General features: G+C 42.5%; 1 protein-coding gene across 3 annotated transcripts in view; it reads right to left on the minus strand.

Moving 5' to 3' along the window:
• The window catches only part of igsf11 (immunoglobulin superfamily member 11), a 120,167-nt gene that overhangs the window by 20,006 nt on the left and 77,173 nt on the right, over nt 1-22,988 (minus strand). For all 3 annotated transcript variants that reach the window (XR_007570860.1, XM_050059063.1, XM_050059051.1), the window contains one exon: nt 1,127-1,290. Coding sequence is in view for 2 of the 3 variants with exons in the window: in XM_050059063.1 (XP_049915020.1) it covers nt 1,127-1,290 (164 nt within the window). In the remaining variant the exon portion in view is untranslated. The remainder of the gene's footprint in view (nt 1-1,126; nt 1,291-22,988) is intronic.

Raw genomic sequence — 22,988 nt, forward strand, 5'->3', positions numbered from 1 at the left:
CATTTGGACCAGCAGTCTGTCTAATGCCAGTTTGTGTGTGTGTACCGGTGTTTGTGTGTGTGTGTGTGTGTGTGTGTGTGTGTGTGTGTGTGTGTGTGTGTTTGTGTGTGTCTGTGTGTGTGAGTGGTGAGAACAGCTGCGATATAGAGCCTGTCGTGGGCGTGAGGTAATTAGTGCAGAAGATGATTGTATTATTTGGACGGCCGACCAGCGCCGGGGTTCAAAGTGAAGGGAGGCAGGTGAGCTTGTACGGCCTGCAGCTGCATGTTAAACAACTCAAATGGAATCACAGAAGTCCCGCAAGGGGGGAGGAAGAGTGAGAGAGAAAGAGGGAGGAAGGGAGGGAAGGTGAGAAAAAAATAGAAAGAAAATGAGAGTAGCAAGCCGGGAAGGGACAACGGTGAGAAGCCAGTGGGACAAAATTAACGGCTATGAGACAAAAGTAAAGTCTAAATCATGCAGTGTTTTTGTCTGCAATCTAAACTGCTGCCAACGTTCCCAAAGAAACTTAAACAGTAAAATGAGCTTCAAGAAGTACATTGTTTTATAAAAAAAAAAAAAAAAAGTGCTCCATGACATTGCTGTCCTGCAGGCTACATTTGCAAAGTGACAATTATCTACACACATCTTCAACTTCTACTTACTACATCTAAAGTACTAATAAAGTCATCTAACTTACATAACTGATATCCTAAAGGTGCGTTCAGATGCACCGGAAAGAGAAGTGTTGTGTCTTTGTGTTTGAGTCATAGCTTGGGTTTTATTTAATGACCATCACCGTGAGCGAGAGCCATTGCCGTCTTTTAATTGTGCTAAATGTCCCTCAAGCTCCAAAGATCGTTTCTCTGTGGATGCATTGTGCAAGTTCCTCAGTTCTCAAGGTTTTCAATTCTCTTTGCGCTGTATCTGAGCACACCTTAGTACATATTAAATCTTGTGTACCTGCTTTGACTGTATGGTTGGTGTTGGAAGCAGCACAGACATCCACATGAAGCGTATACAGTAACGTTGCATTAAAACACAAGTTAGATGCATCTTGGTAGGATGGTATACATGTCAGTAAGTACCTTAACAAGCTCGAAGAATGCTCTGATTCAGTGGGTTCATGCAATGATGTGCACTCTACCTGTTCTGGCTGGTTGGCATTGGACAGTGGTATCACCATCCAGATGATGTTGAGGTTGTTGAGGGCAGCGCTGGTGGTGAAGGAGCAGGGCAGGACGGCTGCTTGGCCGCGGGCCACCTGGATACTGCTTTGGGACACCGTCACATCCAGCGCCCGCACGTACACTGCAGGAGGAAGGAGGCAGTCATCAGTGTTTCAAAGCATAACAAGTAAAATAAGAGAACAAGAAGAGTAGACGTCTAAATGTAGTAATTACAACTCCCAACAGATGCATCTTGTATGGTCACTTGTATTAATCTTTGCATTTTGTAAGAGAAACTAGCTCGTCCCTCTGCAGGATATTCACCTGTATCTGTGATACTGAGAGAGTTTGAGATAGAGACAGAGGGACAGACACCCAGACGGAGAGGGGAGGTCTCTAACTACAAGTAATAATGAGCAAAACCTTTGCCATGTACACGTAAATGCACAATATTTTAAAAGGCAAGGTCATGTTTAATCTCTCGGTGCATCCTTTCTTTGCTGCCGCTCCGTCTTTACAGCAAAACAAACATGATTCCTGAACCGAGCTCCTCTTTTGAAATGCTCTCAGCAGCTAAACAAACATCTAGACCACACTGTGAAGGATCACATGAAATATGTAGTAGTTAAATGGGGAGACACGATAAGCTGTCTGTTGAGTTATTCATTCCCTAAAACAACTTGCTTCTTGCTGCTTTCACAGGAACATGTTCTGTATCAATACATACGAAATGAACATGACAAGCGGGGATAGTAATGGTTATTTCAGATACTATTTGCTGCTTTCTGGGCTCATGCAGCTTACTAAACAACCATGATAGCTTGTTGTCTTGTGTATGAAGGTCTATCCTCTCAAACTGAGGTACCCAGGAGCTGCTTCCCTCATCTGGACTCAGCTGTCAGCCATAACAGACCCACAGAGAGAAATATGTACATGCAGCATCCTATTTCTAGACCAGCTAAAGACATTACAGCCTAAATTAAGTTAGATTTCCCCCACAAGCATGTATCCATGTCCAAAAACCCCAATGGGAAGTAATCTTATCTAAACATGGTGAGGAGGATGATGGCACTGATATGATTACAGATAATTGATCATGTCCTGTGAATCGTCCTTGTTAGTGATAATGTAAGATGATGATCTTGCCATAAGCCAGAAAACCACCAGCATGCCATTTGTGTGGTACGTAGGAGTCAAAACCAGACATCAAATGCGAGCGCCTCGCACAACAAAATATAAATCAAACAACCAACCATACATCCAGTTATTTGTATTATTTCTAGGTCACAAAATGTAAGGCATCTGCTAAGAATTTCAGGGTTTGAGTGTCATTTCTGCTGAATTTGGGTATTGAATATCACCGTCATATTCTAGCTGACAGACTGCCTGTTGCTTCCTCTCTGTCTGTCCGAAAACCTGCCGACTTCCTACGCTTTCCCTCTGCTGGCAGACACCACAAGCCCTGCAGGCTCACTGCTGGCACAGGGGAGATAGGCAGCGCTCAAACTGCTCCACTCAGTTATGGTTCATAGGAGATATAGTCATGAAAAGACTTGCCATAAATTATGCAAGCAATTTCACTTAAAGGCATTATATTCCATCAGAATGTCAATATGTGTCCTTTACAGTAGTGTGATTCCTCACTGTAACTCAGTTGTTTCAATAATAAGACTGTACGGTAAGCGGCGCGACAGTCTCATCAGCGTGTACGTCACAATGCAGCTAATGAGCTCCCATTAACCCTCATGACAAATACAATCTCTGGCCATCATTATAAGTACAATAAATTCTTAGGTCACAACTCTAATCTGATCTTCTTCCATAATCTGTGTACACAATGTTCACTTCACGTGCACGTTAAACCTCTGTTGTCATCGGAGGACGTTCACACAAAAGGTTACGACCCTATTGGAATGTCCGATTGTACAAGCAGCATGAGATAAGTGTTTATTCTTGTGGCTTCATAGATATATTAAATGTGCTAGATTTAGGGAGTGAGAAAGACAGAGGAAGATTGAAGAAAATAAAGACAGAAAGAGAGAGGAGGTCCTAGAGGAATGAAGATAGAAGGAGCATCTTATCATCCCTAAGCCTCCTCCAAGGCAGCAGTCTCTCAAGCCCACAACAGCTGGAGGGCTCATTTCAAAACACTGGATTAGGGAACCTCTGCGCACAGAGCCTGTAAGCTCCCGCGACCAAAGAAGAAACACACACACAAACTCAAAACCAAAAACAAGCACACAAACATATGCGCACACGCGCCCTTCAACACAGTCACAAACATGGCATCCCACCCACTGCGATGCACACATATTCACACTCATCAGTGTATGTCACCGGTGACATGTATGGTAGCCCTTTAGGGACACATGTAAGAGACAGAGATGGGAATGGCTCGACAGCTCAACAACTAAACTGCACTGTTGCTTGGCGTTGCCTCATTATTGCACACACTTCTGCCAAAGCTTTATGCTGGCTCTTCAGCACTACTCTTGGAGCATGTCCGGTAGACAACTGCTCTTCCAGAATGAATACTGTAAAGGGTTTGATATGTAAGGGATGAATGGTGAGCGGCTCATTGTCAAGTATGGCCAGCCAGATAATAAAATGTATTCACTACACTGTGCATGCGTTTTGTGCTATTGTGGTACTACAAAGAATACAGCTGCTCTAGTCAGAGGCAAACTACACTGGTTTTAGGAAATACTCTCAAAGTCAGGACGGGTTTTGATACAATAAGCGTTACTTGATCCTATTTCCTGTTCATTTTTCCTCAGTGTTTTAGTCTCCAGTCGTCTTCATGTCTCCAGGTTGATGTGCACAGGTGTGATGTGAATAAGTCCATCTCATTGGGTTTACCATTCAAGATTCTCCTTTTTTTCACATTTTCAAATGTTGCTTTTATATTGTTTTTCTGTCAACAAACATCTTGTTCTCTCCTGCCCTTTCTTTCCCAGCGCAGAGCTGCCTGGAGGCACAGCTCAGCAGGACCCAGACCACCGTGGCTGACAGGAAATAGCAAAAAATGCCCACAATTATGAATACCTGTAACAGATGGGTGCTGCATTGACGCTTTTTTTAGGCTGCAATCAAAGACTGATGGACTGCTGCTGGTTGTTACTTCAAAATCAGTCATATCCTGTTTTAACAAAAGACTTTAAGATGATGTGATTTCCATTCGCTTTAGTCAACTGCACACTGACTAGAGTGACATATGTTTTAAATCAACAAAAAACATGTCGACTACAGCAGCTCTTTAAATATAGATTAGCAAAATTACCACTTCACTGTTGACTCAGTCTGCAAAATTTAGACATTTGGCAAGTTATCAGTCTATCTCTGCGCTGCAAGCGCTCACATACAGGAGCTTCCTAGTGTGTTTGGGAACACTGTCAAGATGAAATTGCCTGTCTTTAATTGTGTAATAAACCATAACCGAAAAAGCTCTGCACATTGCACATTTTTGTCAGCAATAAAATTACAAAAATATAGAGAATCACGTGGCATTCTTTTTATTACAAGCGAAAAAATGAGCTGCACATAAAACAGACGGACTGTGTGGATCGTAATGAAACCAGTTATTTTAAACATGCAGACTTTGAACTATTGCATTTTTTATCTGAACGGACAAAGTAACAGAAATAGACAAGGGAGGAAGTAACAAAGGACAAAGTGGACGGGAGGAGGACACAAGAGCAGAACAAAATGATGTCACCACAAAGTTTAAGCAGTAATGGACAAGGAGGAAGTGAAAAGCACAAGAGAAGAGCCGGACAGAAGACAGACAGGAAGGTACAGAGAGGAGGAATAAATAAAAGAAGGGAAATAGAGGAGGATAGACGGAAGGAAGGAGGGAGGGAGGGTGCTGCTGTTTCCAGAGAGGCCTAATTGATAAAGTCACCCCAGGCAGCGCTAGCAGTGCTCGTGGAGTGAAGAGGAGAACCAACTGGCTCCGCTAAAACAGCTCTCTCTCCTCATTGAGGAGCCAAGTGTCAAAACTGCTGTTGATTAATGCATGAGAAAACCATACACCTCAGAGAGCATGGAAATGTGCATGTGTGTGTGGTGCATGTGTGTGTGTGTGCATGCTTACTCACTCAAGCTAAGGTGCAGCCATGATGGGATGGCGAACAAATGCAGGGTGAATACAACACTTCCACTCTCTCACTCACTCACTCAAACACTCACTCTCCACTCTCTATGTCACTCACACACACACACACATAGACAATCCCTGCTTGGCAAGTCATTTGCATCCTGTGTTTTTATTCATGTGGCTCTTTTATTCATACACTTTACTTTTATTTCAGTTTCAAACAGATGCCCCTGCCGCTGTGATGTGATGAGCCTCTGGCACAGCTTCAGTGGGTGGGCTGGGACACACACAGAGACACCGAGACACACCTACGCATGCATTCACCTGCTTAAGTGAGATGATTGATGATAGTGCTAAAAGTTTGACTCGAGAAAGGCGACACAACGCATATCAATATGCATGTCAAAGTAACATTTTTCTGACACCAAACCAAGTTTCTTCTTTGCAGGAACGTGGGACTTTGACCTCAGATACACGGTTACCACATCTCTGTGATTTTAAGTTAAAATCTAATTTTCCATGACAGGCCAATAGTATTCACTATTTTAAACCAGAAAGCAGCATTAACATCACAGTCAGCTGGCTTCATGCGTGATAGCCACCTTTTGTCAGCTGCGTTTTCTGTGAGCGTGAGACCTCTTCCAAAGTGAGAGGAGAAGAGTAAGAGGCAGCGACGAGAGATCGAGCATAAAATCATGTATTTCCTGCTTCAGGCATGACAGTTGGCAGCTCTGATCACATTTCATGTTTAATCTGCATCCTTTTAGAATTTCTCTTCAGACTCGCAAAACGCAATTTACGAGCGCCTTAGTGCTTTAACCTTCGCACTACAAGTGAGACCACTGCAAGGACAAAAAATTGCAAAAGCATGAAATCAAACACAAGCATGAACACATCTACACATGGATCCATGTGTACCGACACCTGTGCCCACACTCAAATGAAGCTCTGTGTCCTATTATCTTGCAGTAGACCCAGGGGCTTCATGTATGGCGGACCCTATGATGTTACCGCTGCCTGTGAGGCACCAGGGCGAACCAACAAGCGAGCAAAGACATCCACGTGAAACTCAGGTGGTATAGCTGTGTACCCAGCTGCTCGGTGGCAACACATCAAGCACCATGCTCAAAGCACTGCTGAGGTGACTGTAGAGTCACACAGCAACTCAGTTTTCATCCTGAAAGGCTATTTAAATAATTGTACAGCTTTAACAACACTTGGTTCGCTTCAGATTCTATAAATCTTTTCTTTACTTTCTGATAGTGATGGGAAAAAAAATGAACAAATGACTCCTCCTCCTCCTCCTCCTCCTCCTCTAGGGTCTGGTATGTCTGTCAAACGTCCGAGAGCTCATGAATCCCCGACTTTTCCAACTAGCCCACTTGCGTTTGTCGTGTGTACTTCTCATGTTGCTGATACGGTGAGTAAAGGAGAATGAGAAATCAGACTCGAGTCAAGACCAATGGTGCAATGCTCCTCGGATGTTTTTTTTTTCCCACTTCTGTGTGTTTAATGAGCTTTAAGCTTTAATGTGAAAAAAAATTGGATGCTACAGTGAATTTGTGTTTTATTTTATCGCTCAGAGTGTTTAAATAACAACAAGCAAAGGAACTGGATCAGCTGAGAATTACAATCAAGAGCTCAGTTACCATTCTGACACCACATGAAAGCAGCATGAGGCTGCAGAGGTAACTGGGACATAATTTTGAGCCTCCATGGCCTACCTACACACAAGTGGGATGCTGAATCAATGCGTTGAAATGAATATTATATCTTTATCGGTGCAAACGTATATATGATGACTGGTGATGCACTGAAGAGAAGTTATGTGGGACAGGCAGCTCTAGCTGCTATGACAGAGCATTGCGGAGAAACTGACACCATATTTTGCAAAGAATATCAAAACGTAAAAGGTTCAATATATTTAGGAACCGGTACTGTGAAAAAACAAAAATAAAAACAAAACAGTCTGCCTACACTACTAGAAGAAGTGTGGCAAATTTTACATTTTTAAAAGACTTTAATGAAAAGGACTATTTTTTATGTATTCTTGCAGAGAGAGGCCAGCCAGGAGACAGTTAGCTTAGTTTAGCATACAGACTGGAAACAGGTGGGGGTGAAGCAGCTAGTCTGGTTCTGTTCAAATGTGAAACAAATCTACCAACGCATTACATGTTGTTTGTGTAATGTTTACAAAAAAGAAGTGTTAAAATGACAAGGAGTGATTTTATTTGGGTTCATGTGCTGGAATATTCCTTGGTAGTGGCTTATTGGAGTTGCCACAGGACTCACAGGATTTTTACACTTCAGTTTTTGTGCAACATGTTAATTGGTAAGTTGGAGAGGTGTTGGTAGGTGGACTTTGTTAGCTTTGGGCAGCTGTTTCCATTTGTTATGCTAAGCTAGGCTAACGGCAGCTGACTGTAGCTTCATAACTAATGTACAGACATGAAAGTCATATCAATCTTAAGTTATCCTCACTAAGAGAGTATGTGCATGATCTATTCCTTTGAACTTCTGATGCAAGTCATACTGTTCATCTACCTGCCAAGCTCTTGATGCTACATATACCCTAATCTAATATCTTTTGATTAACCACTCAAGCTACATGTGATATTACTAAACCTATTGCTAACTTTAGATTTAGATGAGGATGTGAGAGGGTGCTAAACATAAAAGTAAACAACCTGAACCTTGAGGACAGGCCTGTTTATAACCACAGTCTATAGGGAACACATAATAAAAGGTCCTCATCCATATTTCACAAAGAAGCAGATGTTGGTCCTGTCAGCTGTGTACGGTACACACAAACCATGCTTACAACCGAAAAAATCTATTCAGCTTATGCCTGCATGCACTTTCGTAGTTCAAAGGTTGTGCATATTTTATTTATTGTTTTGTGACTGCACGATCAGATCTACTGACGACAATAAATGCAAAATGATGGTGTGTGCGCAAGTTGGTGCGTGAATCATAAATAAAAGACAAGGTACTTCCTCTGGTTAAACTCTGGTTGGGACAACTCAACTGTACACTCTTATTTGTGAAAACTCACAGTCACTGGGCGAGGGATTTTGATGGGTCACGGGGAACTCAGATGATGTCAGCTTAATGTCTGTCAGAGGTTTTGCTCACATGACTTTGCCCATTTAATCCCTCCTTTCCTTCATTTGCTTTCCTCTCCTCACCTCCATTTTTCCCTCTTCGCGCCATCCGGCAAACCCTCACCCAATGAAAGAGCCTTAAAAAATCTCTTGCTCATCCTCCCCCTCATCCCCTGCCCCGCCCCTCCCAGTTGACCTATTAGCCACGACAGCCAACTCCCTAACAGGGCCCACTGACTAGCCTACATAGCTTAATACTCTCCTCTAAACTGTACTGGGTCTGACGAGCCGGGCTTACTGCGCTCCTAATGTGTTACTACATAAACACAAGGCCCCATAGCCCACATACAAGCTATACCATGTAGCATTGGTCAAACCATTTGCTCACAGCCTCGCAGTCTCTCACATCTGTATTCACTCTCATTTTAGCTAAACCTGAGTATCCTGGAATGCATGGCGAAGATGTCACATTTAAAATATAGAAGTAAAATGTGTGGTTCTAAGAAAATGTGATTCATGCTCACCGGGTATTTTTCTCTTTTTGTACTTGACATAAATGCTACGCAATTTGTAGCCTGGTCCCATGTTGTGCACAAACAAGTATATATCACATGAGTAGCAGAATGTTTCCACTTACTCCTCGTGAGACGGCCTGTTTGACATGTTGCAGCTGACTAGATTTATGAGTGTTTCTCTAGCATCAGCCTATAAGATCAGTCTACCACCCTGTACTCAAAGTCATGAAATATGTTTTAGCCTTTATATGCTAGATGAAAAAAAAATCCCACAGTTTTGTGTGGACAAAAATGCACACAAGAAACATAATAATCATAATTATTACTGCCATAGAGTGGTAAAAAATATACATCTTCACTTTTTTGAACTAACAATTTAAAGACTGATTGGTAATGCAATTGAAATGTCACAAAGTTATGTTGAACGAGCTAACGGGTGATTGACCAAACTAGTGTGCTCGTCTGTGTGCACTGAGCGAGCAGAAGGTTAAAGTAGGCCACTGCCCTCGTGCACAGATAAGCCTGGGCATTGGAAGACTACTGCTAAAGCAGCAAACAGATGGCTCTGCACATGCAGCCCTGGACACAGCTACACATACACACATACACACACACACACACACACAATGTCCAAAAAACATCAAGTACCAACTTCAGTGGAGTACACTAATCGCAAATATACAGCTCTAATCAAAAACATCGCTCCTATGCCTGTTCATACAGCAATGAAAAAAAACTGCTGTTTTTCAAACTGCCAGCACATGTTGCTTGGAATGTTGTTTCGAACGACAGCTGAGAAACCAAACCTGGATTTCCCCAAAGAAACAGACTCTTCTCCTGTCAGCCACCAGCCACCTCGCAGCCTTCATACCGTCTCTGTGTGTAGTAACTCCATTCCCTTTCAGACTTGCATGTTTGGCAAACCTGTCACAGTGTCTGCACGTAAATCTAACATCCTGGCAAGCATACTGATCTGCCAGTAAGATGACATGATTGGCAAGGGGTTCTGTTTTGCTATTTGGCAGCTGCCATCCTCAAGTCCCTTTTAAGTGGGTGACAACAGCCTGGTTCTGCCAAAGATGTCTGAATGAGGCACCAAAGTATGTCTCCATGTCTGGTATGTAGGTATAGCTATTATAGAGGTAAGAGCTAGCAGGACAACAGGTGTTAAAATTGTAGCATTCCCAAGACAAAGTTGACATGTGAGCAACAGGGATAAAGTATTGGGTTTGTTACCCTTGAATAAATAAAATAAACAACCATGTGGACAGGTTTGGAAAGTGAAATTAACCATAAAACTATTACAAAAGTATCTAACTCACTGGGCACTGAAACTCTCATGTTGTGGAAAGGCAGCACCGTTTCCCTCCCTGTACTACACGTTCGCAGGTAAGGCCAGTCTGCAGGCACTCTCTCCACTGTCTGCACGACACAGGTTAACACAAATACAGTCTAAGCTTCTCAGTCAGCCAGCCAGAGCCTCACAACACCAGCCAGCAGATAATACGAGTGGACTATTCCTGGAGTGTGCATTTAGCCTAAGGTAACCTTGTCTGCTGCTCCTTACTTAGTAATTGGCTTGTAGGCAGAGATTGCTCTTTTACCTAATTGTCTTACTCTTCTTTGTTCTTTTCTGTGTTTATTTTCCCACTATGTCTTCCTCTTTGTATCTCTCACTCTTCCTTCCACTCCTTTACTACAGTAGCTCTCACAGTGAAGACAGTGATTTTAAGCCCGCCAACACTGGCTGGGCCTCTTGGGAGCAGCAACGCTTCTGCTGGTGATTTGGTCGGTACAGTTCTCCAGCAATAAGGGCCCGCAATGATTTATTTTGAGTCCCTGTGTGGCTCACCTTCAGGATGAACTCACGCTCAACTCAGTGCCACTGATGTGTCTTATCGGAGGAAAGCATAGAGCGAGGCTGGAGGGCGCAACTGAGGCTGTGGCGGGGGCAAAGTCCAACACCACATCTGATTTTAGATAAATGGTTCAATTAAGGATCTTTTGTTTTTCTTCTTGAGATATGATGTATTTTTATTTCTTAATAACTATGACATCAGAGGAACGAAGGACTAAGAGTATTAAAGCTACACCAAACCAAAGTATACAGTACCTTAATTTTAGAGAAAATGCACACAGTATGGTTGTTTAATTTGTCAGGCAACTCTGTGAAACAGCACAGTGTAATGTCAGATATGAAGGGTAGTGGGACACTGTCAAAGCAAACACAGGCGGGGATGGATAAATGTAAGGTCAGGGTAAGTGATAGGGTGATGTAAGCCTGTTTAACCTAAGAGCAGGAAAGCTGGGAGAGGAAATACACACAAACACACACACATAAGAAAATGGGGGAAGTGGTAGTGAAAGTGAAATACAGGATGCACCAATACACCTCTTTAACTGTCTGTGCCAAGTGTAACTTTAGTATTTTTTTTACCCTATTACCCCTGTTTTTCCATGTTTTTGTTTCTGAGTGACAAATGAGAGCAATTTTTGAAACTGGTCCAGTATTGAGCGAGACCACTGCAGCAGACAGCTTCAATACAGACTGCAATGTAAACACAGGGAGCATTTGGCACTATCATTTACAACCACTAAAAGTGCTTGTTTTGCCACTCAGATTGCTATAATATATTACATCATGTCTGACACCATTATGGAAAGGATCCCTAAAGAGACAGACCCTGTTTTGTTTGTTTTATGAAGAGTAAGATCCTTTTTGTTAAACTAGAAACAGCCCTTAAATTGCCATTGCCAAACCGACCAGACTCCATTTGAATAAACGGTTATTTTATGATTGTAAAACACACTTCAAAGTCAAAAGAAACACAAAAACATCTTGGTTTGTCCTTCCCTTGTTCCAACAATCACCAACTCTGGTTTGGGTGGAATAAACCCTTAAGTCACCCAGTTAGATGTGAGAATATGCTGCCTCTGTACATGTTAAAATCACTTTTTTAGTGGATGTAAATGGATGGTGCTAAATGCCCTGAGTGGTTACACTGCAGCCTGTTGTGCCGCTGCCAGCTGCTGTGCTCTCGCTCAGTACTGGTCCAATTTGAAAAATTGTTGTTTGCGTCACTTAGACACAGAAACAAGGGAAAATAGGGTCCAGGTTGAAGAACACTAAAGTTACCCTTTAATTAGAGCAGTCATACAGTCATACTTCTTTCATGTTGTTTGGATCAGATTACAAGATTTGGGAAAAGTTTGTGGTACCAATTTATTTTAGCCAGTTAGCAAACTATCAGTCAGCAGAAACCAGGTATTAATTAACTTCTAAAGCCACAGTGCTAGCGGAGGTCGGGTATCTGACAGCAAGATACCATTCAGTTAGATGGGAATAGAGTCAGAGTTACATCTACTACTTAGTTCAATATCTCTCGCAGGGAAATGCTGTTTTCGTGACCTGTCCTTGTCTCTTTCTTCCCTTTCTTCCTCATCTGACTATTCTCCATTCCTCATGATTAGTAAAAACAATAAACCAAGACATAAAATCCATCCTTACACACACACACTCTATATGTTCGATCTGTCTTGACAAACTTGGTCTATATTTGAAGGGACTGAGAACCCAATTGACTGCTACTCACTCACTCACTCACTCACTCACTCACTCACTCACTCACTCACACACACACCCTGAACTTTACTGCCCCAGTGTCAAAAAGGGTCTGTGATCTCCCTGTGGACAGCTGCTCTCGGCTGACTCCACCATGACATATGACCCGACAAGTGATGCATGTTGTTATTTAGAGAAGAAATAATAACAAATATTGATTCTCTTCAAAAACTCATTTTAATGTAATTTAAAAGTCTTTTAGTTTTTTCTACACCTCATCTCATTTAGCGACACCATTAACAAATCAGCACAGTCATTGTTTGACTATTTTTTTTTAGTTGATCCAGGAACAGTGGAGGGGATGGGCTGACATGGATTATTTCCAAATGGACATTTCCCATTCAAAATGTTGTGTAAACAAGAGCTCTTGATGATTTTTCTTATGATGCATGGATGACATTTTGCAGTGGCAAACAGACATATGAAGGAAGTCATATGATAACTCAGATAACATCATGTTATTCCATTACATGTCTGGCAACACACGAGCATTTCCAATAAAAGCAAAGCAAAGCCTCCTTCTATTCAGTTTAGTGCATCACAAATGAGTTTAACTCTTTAGACCCTTTGTTACATGAAAAAACATTATGATCTAAAGATATGATGTTATGTCAGAACTGATTGTCCCAAACGGAAATGCTCATCCATCTATAACTGCTGGCACAATCACTGCATCATATTTTTTTCATTGATTTCTGTCTCAACCAGCTCTGATCTTCTTCCACTAATAAGATGTTAATAATAAAGTGAGGTGCATCTGAAACAGTAATTTGAAACCTCAAAGAAGTGCCTCTGTGTGGGGAGTTTTGGCCTTTTTAGCCCAAACCCTTTGATGTGTGCTTGTGCCTAGGTGTTGCCCAGCATGGTTGATGCTTTCTAACTAATTCTGCTTTTGGATGTTTGATGTAGGTCAAACGCTGGCTCAGCAAACACTGGGAACCAGCCTATATTCTCATTCTGCACACTGGTCAAATTTACATCCCATTTCATTCAGAGGAAACTTTACTATGCCGTAACACATACGCACACATACACAAAGACGCACACACACACACGCACCTCCATCGTTCTTCTACTATTCAGCAAAAAACAGCTCTAGAAAAAAAATCAACACAAACACGCTGAGTCGGCGCTCTTCAGGCAACGGCTCTTTCCCGGACAGCGAAGTCAAAGGCACCAAACTCTGATCACTGAAGTGGAGTTTTCTTACTCTGATCTGTCAAAGGCAACTCTTTGAAACACTGACCAGCTTTCAGCTTATGATTGCTGCTGATATAAGAGCAGAAGAGCTCAGTTTTTCTTTTACTCCTCATCGACAACAATCCCACTTTCAAAATTGTTACACCATCTGCCAGTTTGACAGGGTCTGATCAAAAAATGGCATTTCTGGTGGACCATAAACCATGCAGGCTATTCTTCTGCACTGTTCGTACATTTTCCTACAAAAAGAACTGCACCAAAATTAGCATATGTCCCGCATAATGATAAACCAGTAATTCATGCATAACCCACATATTTTAGAAGGCTGTGTTCACGTGACCAATGTGGTGACGGGAGTAAAGAGGCAGGTTGGGGCGGTGGATGGGTCACAAAACACAGGACTTTCTCCCAGGACTTTCCTGAGGAGACCAGTGTTCAGAAACGTGGAAACTTTGAGTAAACACTGAGTCATTTTAAGGTACATTCTCACCATGTTTCCTTCTCTAAACCTAACCACAGAAACTTAACTTGCCTATCCCTAACCTCCATAACTTTTTGTAACATCATTCATGGGTCAGTAATTCGTAGGATGTTATACCAACCGTTGATGAGGATATGTTAAACCACGGATGCTGAGGTGGACCAAATAAGACTGGGTGCAGCATACGCCTCCATTCCTCCATGAAGTAATGCAGCAATGCTAAGGATGCTTTCAGACCTAGAGTTGTCTTGCTTTGGTCTGAATCAGGGACTAATTTTGTTATAAAGTTGTATAATTGCCTAGAGTTGATTCGTGTTCTCACGGCAGCATTTACAAGCCGACCAGATCAAATGCCTTGTGTGAGAAAGCTGCTCTTGATTGGTCAGAATTTCCATGTGGGAAAAATCCAGGAAGTAAACAAGAGTACACTTGCAAGATCAATGTGACACTTTCTAATGTCACAATGGAGGGACAACTACGCAGGTTGATTTTAGCGCTGCTCATCGTGGACTATATTGCTGTCATTGTTCATTTTAGTCAAACCATACAGTTTGAAAACGAGGCGCGGCTCCAACTAGAAAACAATGTTTTGATGCATTGGATGTGCTGAATGTGCATATTAAGGCAGTACAGGAGGAGGTGCACATTAATAATCCTCCAGGACTGTAACATGCTCATGTTTAACCCAAACAATGTGTCATGTGACTGCAGTCGGTTCAGATCGAGGTCGGGACATGTTCTCAATACAAACAAACTTCACCAGAGTTTGTTTGTAACTGGGCCACAACCACCTCTTCAAGAAGGTCTCGGTGCGGTTGTTTTGGTGCACACCCGAGTGCGATTGCTGTGTTCACACCTGCCCAAACGAACTGCACTTAGGGGGCAAACAAACTTGAGTTTGACTGAACCGAACCAAACAGGGCAGGTGTGAAAGCACCCTTAGATTAGAAGTGTAATGTAGTCATTAGCCCAAACAGTGCCAACAAAATGCAAATAAACTGGTGAGTTAGTTCACTGTTGTAGTTATTGTTTCTGGGGCATGCTTTTACACAAAGCAACAATGAGCATGCACAAACTGAGATGACATCATCATTTCACAAACCCGTCCTTTTACATGTCCACACAGATACACAGTAACCAGAGTTTCTGCATCTTGGAAGACGTTTTTTAAAAAAAATCTCCATTTAAGTGACCTAAAAGTCTGTCAACATGTGGACGAGAGGCTAAAACAGAGAAAAATATAGGTTTACAAAAATATCTGTATATGTTTTGACAGTGCTTTAGTTAATGGATATTCTGCTGCCCTGCAAGAAAAGCAAAAATACTGTTTGCAGCACTGGGCTTAAGTTCTATAACATGGTAAAAAGTTTCTGGTATTTGAGTATGTTTCCATACATATACAGGTGAGTACTCTTCAAATTATGTCGCCCAGTACGTGTGATTATATGTGTTATTACTACGAGTGCATACTGTCTATAAATTACTGGATATGGTTTAGAGGGACCCACTCATTCACACACTCGCTGACTTTAATTTAGTGTCCCATTGAGGACTCAGAGGTTGCTCACAGTAGGTTTTGTCGCTCCTGCAGCCAGCGTGGCTGCACTTTGGGAGTTAGATAATGCTGTTGTCAGTCAGTGACCTCTTCCTCGGTAACAGGCGCTGCGTAAGCCTCTGTGTATGTGTGTGTGTGTATGTGTGTGTATGCATGTGCTTGATGGAGCAGAGCCCCAATGCCGAGCACATCTGCTCCGGACGCCCCTGGCACTGCCATATGGCTGGCAAACACGCCTCCTATTCCTCCTCCACAAAGAGAGAGTTTGCAATGAAAAGAGAAAATGAGTGAAAATGAGTGTGCGTGCATGACGGAGAAAAAAAGGCGTGTGAGAGACAGCGCGAGGGAAGGAAGGCAGATGAGAGTAACAGCTGATGAGTGAGGAGCCGCACGTGCTGCCCATTAGGCTCAGCGGACAGATCCACTCCACCTCCAAACACACTAATGTTTTAAACACCCTAACGTGACTACATTCTTCTGTCCACCACCAGGTCAAATACTCATTACGTAACTGCCTGCATTGTAGAAAAGGTGTTGGAGCATTATTTTGAGATGGTAAGCGTGGTGAGTTTCACCTTTTAACCTGGTTTAACCTGGACAAGAAATGCATGTCCTGTGGGTGGAGAGAATCACAACACTATGAAGCCCTTCCAAAACCCATTAGACAAACTGCTGATTAAAACAAACATGTGACCCCAAATAATATACGAAGGACCTGTGATGCAGACATTTATTCTTTGAGGCCTTTGATAATTGTTTCCACCACTGTTGCAGTGCTGAAAAAATGGCTATTTAAATGACTTTTGTCACAATCATCAAATTTTGCTAAGCTGATGAGGAGACATGTCAGTGAGTTTTGTACATACTGGAGCATGTATTACATCCTTGCTCCTTGCTCACAGGTGAAAAGAAGCAGCTGGTGACTCCATGTGCATCAAAAGAGACACATGGCTACACCCTTGCGGTGCCAAGGGACTGACAAACATAGGCCATTATAGATATGGAGGCAAAATAAGTGAGTAAAATGGCACTAAACATGAATCATTATGGTCGTTTATATACTGTAAGCTTCTCTACTACTGGAAACTACCATCCTTCATCACCCCAAAATCATATGCATCTTGAATCATACATATCAAACCATATCACATACAGCGAGTACAGTTCAAGCTATTCATTTCAAAGACAAGAGCACGCACTGAAGTTTAGGCCTCTTACATCTCACATGGGGATCTTTTTGAGCGTGATGTTCAGTATCAGAGGGACCAGACGTTGCTTTACACTCCTTCTCCCTGCCCTCCTCTTCCTCCTCCCCATCTCCTCTTATCTCCTACAGCTCCCTTCTTTTCTTCCCATCTTTCTCTTCTTCACTCCCTCCTCTTTTCTCTCCTCTTCTGCTGCCTGGGGCTTTTCATGAAGGCTGAGTTAATATGAGGAAATCAATACCTTCACTGCGTCGGCTGTCGAGGGGCTGGTCGGAGACTTGGTGGTGGGGATGGGGGGGTGATGCTGTGGTGGAGGTGTGTGCTTGTGTGTGGGAGTGAGGTAGGGGGATGGGGGGGGGGGGGGGTATGTTGCTCGATAAACGCGAGCCCATTGATCTTTTCTGCACGTCTTTGTGTGCGCGAGCGTCCACTGAGACTCCTCAGGGCCTGACTGACAGGCAGTGAAGCTGGTTGTTGGGCCTCAGAGGTGGACTGAGTGTGTGTGTGTCCATGTTCATGTGTAGCTGGGGTCATGTGAGTGTTGTACACAAACTGTATGAGAGCCTTGTTGTAGTAACAGTGGTGGGAGAGGTACTAATACAACGGTGTAAATTACTCCATTTCAAAAAAAGTCCTTTCAACATGTTACATAGGTAAAATTGCAAAAGCGTCATCAGCAAACGAGGTTAAAGATTTGAAAATAAAAGTTCCCAACAGCTCCCAAACCCTCAGTGGCCCCAAAGGCCTTGGGTTGACTGTTTTACAATTACTCTGTCATTTGATAAAATTGCACATTTGTTTGGTAATGTGCGCCAAAGCAAAATCTAAACTGAAATGAAACGGACCTTTTCAGTGGCTCTGATGTTATTACTTCATAATTAGGCCCCGTCTTTTAGAGGGCTCTGCGTCACATCAATTTGGCACCAATTGTTGGGTGGTTTAAACTATAGCAGCAAGGGTAAATGGACTGCATTTATGAAGTGCTTTTATGCAAAGCACACACCGATACACTGTACGGGCCTGACCATTGGTGCAGCCTGTGGACAGAAGAAGCTGGGGATCAAACTGTTAGACACTGTAAAGTACCATAAAATGTTGTCTAACATAAAAACAAATATACTTGAGAAAAACAGAAGTATTTCAAAGCTGCACTGAAAGGAATAGTTCACCCAAAAACAATATAAATTGTATATCTACTGCTCACCTTATGAGGCTGTCTTTTTTTTTTAGCAATAGATGAAAAAAAAAAAATAGTTCTGTTTGGATTTCCATGAGCCCACCAATGGATTCAGGACACTTGGATTACCTTTTTTGCTGTCTTTTGTCGACCCGGTCTCACTCAAAAGTAATTGAAATCTGGTGCTTGGGGAGTGACTTAATACACGGCCAGACACTGTTATAGTTAAACTGCGCTCGGTGGCTTCAGGGGGAAATGCGGTGGGACAACAACAAAAGCTAAGGTGGCGAAAGTCTGAGTTGGGCCGGCAGGAGGGGCGGCGGATGGGTCCAGCAAACACTGACATTCACCTGAGAGAACGGTGTTTGCATCCCTTAAGATTACAAGCCAAACCCTGTTATTTTTGCCTAAACCCAACCACATGCGTCTGTTGTTGAAGAAAAAAACATCAATTCCTGGTGTTGTACTGAAGCAGTGCTTTTATTTTGAAAGAGACTGTATGTAAACGGTAAATTTCCTGTGAAAACGGGAGTGTATTTTGAAAGACAACAGGCAGAACTTGACATGCCATCCCAGAAATCAACAACCAATGCATCCAGGGTACCTTGCACGTTGTATGTGGACGTGGAAAGTCCATGACCAAACGTCGATATGTGACGAGGTCGGAGTGAGAATGTGTTGCTTTTGTCTGCACTTCATCAGAGTTTGCTGGCACTGATATGGGGCATCCTGCTCTCTTTAACGCCATTTAATAGAAAACTTTCTGAAGCTGCATCTGAGACTAAAACACTACTACCCAGCATTCTTTGTGCTTCCTCCCTGTCAGGTCTTCCAAATACAACTTGGCTATGTTTGCTAAATTCCAGCCCATGCAGGCAGTAAGCTAATGTAGCTCTATGTAGGGTCTAGATATGCCAGCTATTGTACATTATCCTTCTGTGATCCATCTCGCACTCTCTCCAGCTCTGAATCTCGAGCTCTGTCACTCGTACTATATCCCGTCTATGAAGGAAAATCCATATGAGCTGAACAGCAAGACCGTGGTATTATTAATGGAGCTTAACATCCATCTAAGGAGGTTTAAAATGTTGAAGGCTTGATGTGTTAGCTTTAACGTTTCACTCAAAGCAGAGAGAAATGGGGTTGTCACAGAAATAGCAAACTGGCAGCTGGCTCAATATTCCTGAATCTGTGGTTGACAATGACACAGTAGGAAGGGCGTGGCAATGAATGGGCTGCCTTTTGGCTAACAAGACTTCACAAGGAGTGCCAGACTACTTACAAGCTCTGTATGTGAGTACCTGCTATGATTCATTCAGTGGTACATCAGATTTGGGTGTAAGTTCAGTGAAGTCACCGGGAGTTAACACGCACGCTGTCCTGGTTCTTTGAGATTCTTTGTTTGAGCATATCTATTCTCATGTGCACACATACATATACACACAAAGAACACACCCCTCAATAATCAGTTGAGCTATTCACTGCTCGGGGCTACACACAGAATGAACGCATTCATCACATAATTACTGTGGAGGCAGTCACACACTTCATCAGTCTATTCCTGTCTCAAAGAGCCCCGGAGAGAACAGTGAACGCATACGATTTCCAAAAGATATTATGAGATTCTTATACCTCCATCTAAGGAGAGTCAAAAGAGAGGAGCAGGATTTACAAAGCATCAAAGTGACGTCTTGACTGATTCACACGTCTGCGCCCAGGCCCTATAGTTGAAAGAGGAGGATTCAAGGAAGGCGGATGCTCGCATCATGGAAAAGGCTGATAAATCTTTAAAAACCTCCTCCATACTGAGAAATATCTTCAAAAATATAACTGTCTTTCTCACAAGGGAAGATAAGTGGCAATTCAGAGAGGCATCAGTTTGAAATCAGAGGGAATAAAGAAGCTGTAAAGGCAGAGGTGTCTGTAAGGGATATGATGATATAAAGGCAGAGATATAAAAGGTGAAGTCTTAATGTCGGGTGATGTATGATGCGAGGGGTGAGCGGGCCGAAAGCTCACACTGGGTGGATACTGGAAATCAATGGTGGTGTAAAGGACGTGGAATGGTGAACGTGGCCGGTTTAGACCTCTGAACATGGGGGGGCTGGAGCTGCCCAATAAAACACAGTGATTAGTGGGAGAAGGGTCCAGTGCAGATGTTGGCAAACATAAATTGTGGATGTATAGAATATTAAATGGCCCTAACATAGACTGAGGAGTGGATAAATGCATCAATCTAATCATTGTGGCCTACGGTCTCTTCTTTGTTTGACCTTTCATTCAACACACTTCTGGTTTTAACATTTTATTTTCAAATATTTAGTACTTCTCTTTTAAAAAGAAGCTGTGTATTATATGTTATCATTGTTGCTTTAATGTTTCTTTAAACTGTGATTTTTTTTTTCATGAGCTGATTTCAGAATAGTGTCAATGCATTTTTCATGGTTTTAATTACACTGTAAATGTGCATTATATAGCGATATTACTCACTCGACTGAAAGCTGTCCATCAGCTCCTGCAGGCCTGGGCGTTTTTTCCAGTTAATCTTAGGAACATGAAAAAATGTTTCAATCACGCCAGGATTAGTGGTCGCTGCAAAGTTTTCACTCCTTGTGATGCACTCTCTGCGGCGGTTTTCCTCCTTATGATATATCCCTAGCCTCCCCAACGATGGTAGCACTGAATCCCATTCTGTGCAGCAAAATGATTCCACCTCCATAGGAATATGTTAGCAAGCCCCGCAGCTACACCACCAGTCCTCCCCTGACCTCCGTCTCCCCGCGGCCCCTTGCTGTTCCGCTGCCTCGGAGGATTCAGCCTCCCTTCTCGCCCGCTCAGCATCCAACACCTGGAGTTCCTCATCTGTATACTCTGGCTCAAACATGTATGACTCTGGACCTGTGTCCTCTACAAGAAACTCTTCAAAATCGCGTTCAAAGTCGTCCAGCTACTATAGTCCGGAGATATTGCTAGGCTAAATAAACAACTGAGTTTTGTTTACAGGCTACGTCTGTGCCTGTGCCTGTGCCTGCTCACCAGTGTATCCCTCCGCAAATGACAGCGCAGGCCGTAAACACACTATACTTCCATGTATCAAACTTCTTCTAAAACGACTAAAAAGGACTCTCGTTTTTCGAATTAATGTTTAAACATGTTTATTTTAAATGCACGTACAGAAATGCCAGCTTCAGGGTTTCTGTAACGTTTAGTTGTTCACTTTTACCTTAAGCTACTGACCCCCTATAGACTTCAATTGTATTCGCTAAGCTAAGCCGCAATGCTAACCGCTGAGACCCAGCCACTGGACGTACAGACACAAAAAAGATATCAATCATGTTGTCTCAATATGAAAATGATAGAGAAAGGGCATAACTCCCAAATCGTCAGAGTATTCCTTTAAGTTTATCTGCAAAATACAAAATCACCAAATTTGGCTATACATGGTTTTCACTGGATAGTGACGAGACAGAGCGAGAAAGTAAGAGCCAAAGGGAAGATAACTCAGGTTTCCATCCAAATTTAGTGCAAAATTTAACCACATTTTTAGACGATCGGCAAAAGAAAATGCAGATTTATGTGCAGAGTTGTTTCATCAAGATAAGCAGTTAATGGAGCTAATTCTCCAGTGAGTCAAATGCCAATATACAACTGCAGAAGAAGAGCGCCAGTAAACATTTCAAATGAATGAAAGCAACGTGTAATAACAGAGAGCACACTGGATGAAGGAAATAGAGAGTTTTGAACTAATATTACAGCTATGTGCACTTGGAGGAGTTCTGGCAACAGCCCTTTGTGCATACATAAGAGTGGTAAAAGTCATCAAGTGACAAATAAGAGAGCTTCATGTGGTGGCGCATCATAGCTGTACGTCATCATTTATTCTTTCCGTTGCACTTTGTTGCATTAACATTTATCAACACACTCCCTTTTTTTTACTTTTACACCTCCCCCAAGCGAATAAATGTTGTTTTTTCCACTCACTTTTTTATTGAAAATGTGCAAAAAATGAGGTGGATGGAAACACCTAGCAAACACAAAGGATGAGGTGAGAAGTAAAGGTGGAGAGGAGAGGAGAGGAGAGGAGAGGAGAGGAGAGGAGAGGAGAGGAGAGAGAGGAGAGGAGAGGAGAGGAGAGGAGAGGAGAGGAGAGGAAAGGAGAGGAGAGGAGAGGAGAGGGCCAAACATATGCAGGTGAGACAAAAGGTATTTTGTGGTAACTTCTTTCCACAATGAGCCCTACATGGTTCCCCACTTACACTCTATTAATAAAACCAGAGGAGCTCCATAATGCAGGGGGGAAAAATTCCAAACTAAAGTAGAGCCTATTGTTATAGCTCACATGGTGAGGTGCAGGTCATGTAACCTGGACTTGAACTGAACCTACACCCATCCTCCTGAGAGTGTTTCACATGCTAATTTTGTCATTGATTTTGTGAAAATAATGAGAACACATGGAAATGCGTTTTTGTACATGCAGGTGTGAAGACGTTGTGCCTCTGCATTTTGGAATTGAGGACACACTTCCACAATGTGGGCAAGTATCTCCACCTGTAACATCATTTATTCAGAGGCCTGTCCTGCATTGAGCACTCTGCCTGCATTGCCTTCATTGTGACCGGATCCACACAGAGCGTCTTTCTTCCTCTTGTTTTGTTTTGTTTGTAAGAATTTCTTAATAATGCATTATTTCACAGTAACTAGTCTTGTTATTATCATTATTGTAATTTTCATTTTCCTCCTTTCATAGGCTACTCTTTGCCCTTTCCATCTTATTCCTGCTCTCGTTGCCTCCTCGCCTAATTTCTGTTAAATTGTTCATTTCCCTTTAGAGTAAAATCTCACAGTGTAAATTGTCATTTCAGCTGCAAAACAGATAAATAAATAA

The sequence above is a fragment of the Epinephelus moara genome, chromosome 2 (genome assembly GCF_006386435.1).
Source record: "Epinephelus moara isolate mb chromosome 2, YSFRI_EMoa_1.0, whole genome shotgun sequence".
In the NCBI taxonomy this organism is placed as follows: domain Eukaryota; kingdom Metazoa; phylum Chordata; class Actinopteri; order Perciformes; family Serranidae; genus Epinephelus; species Epinephelus moara.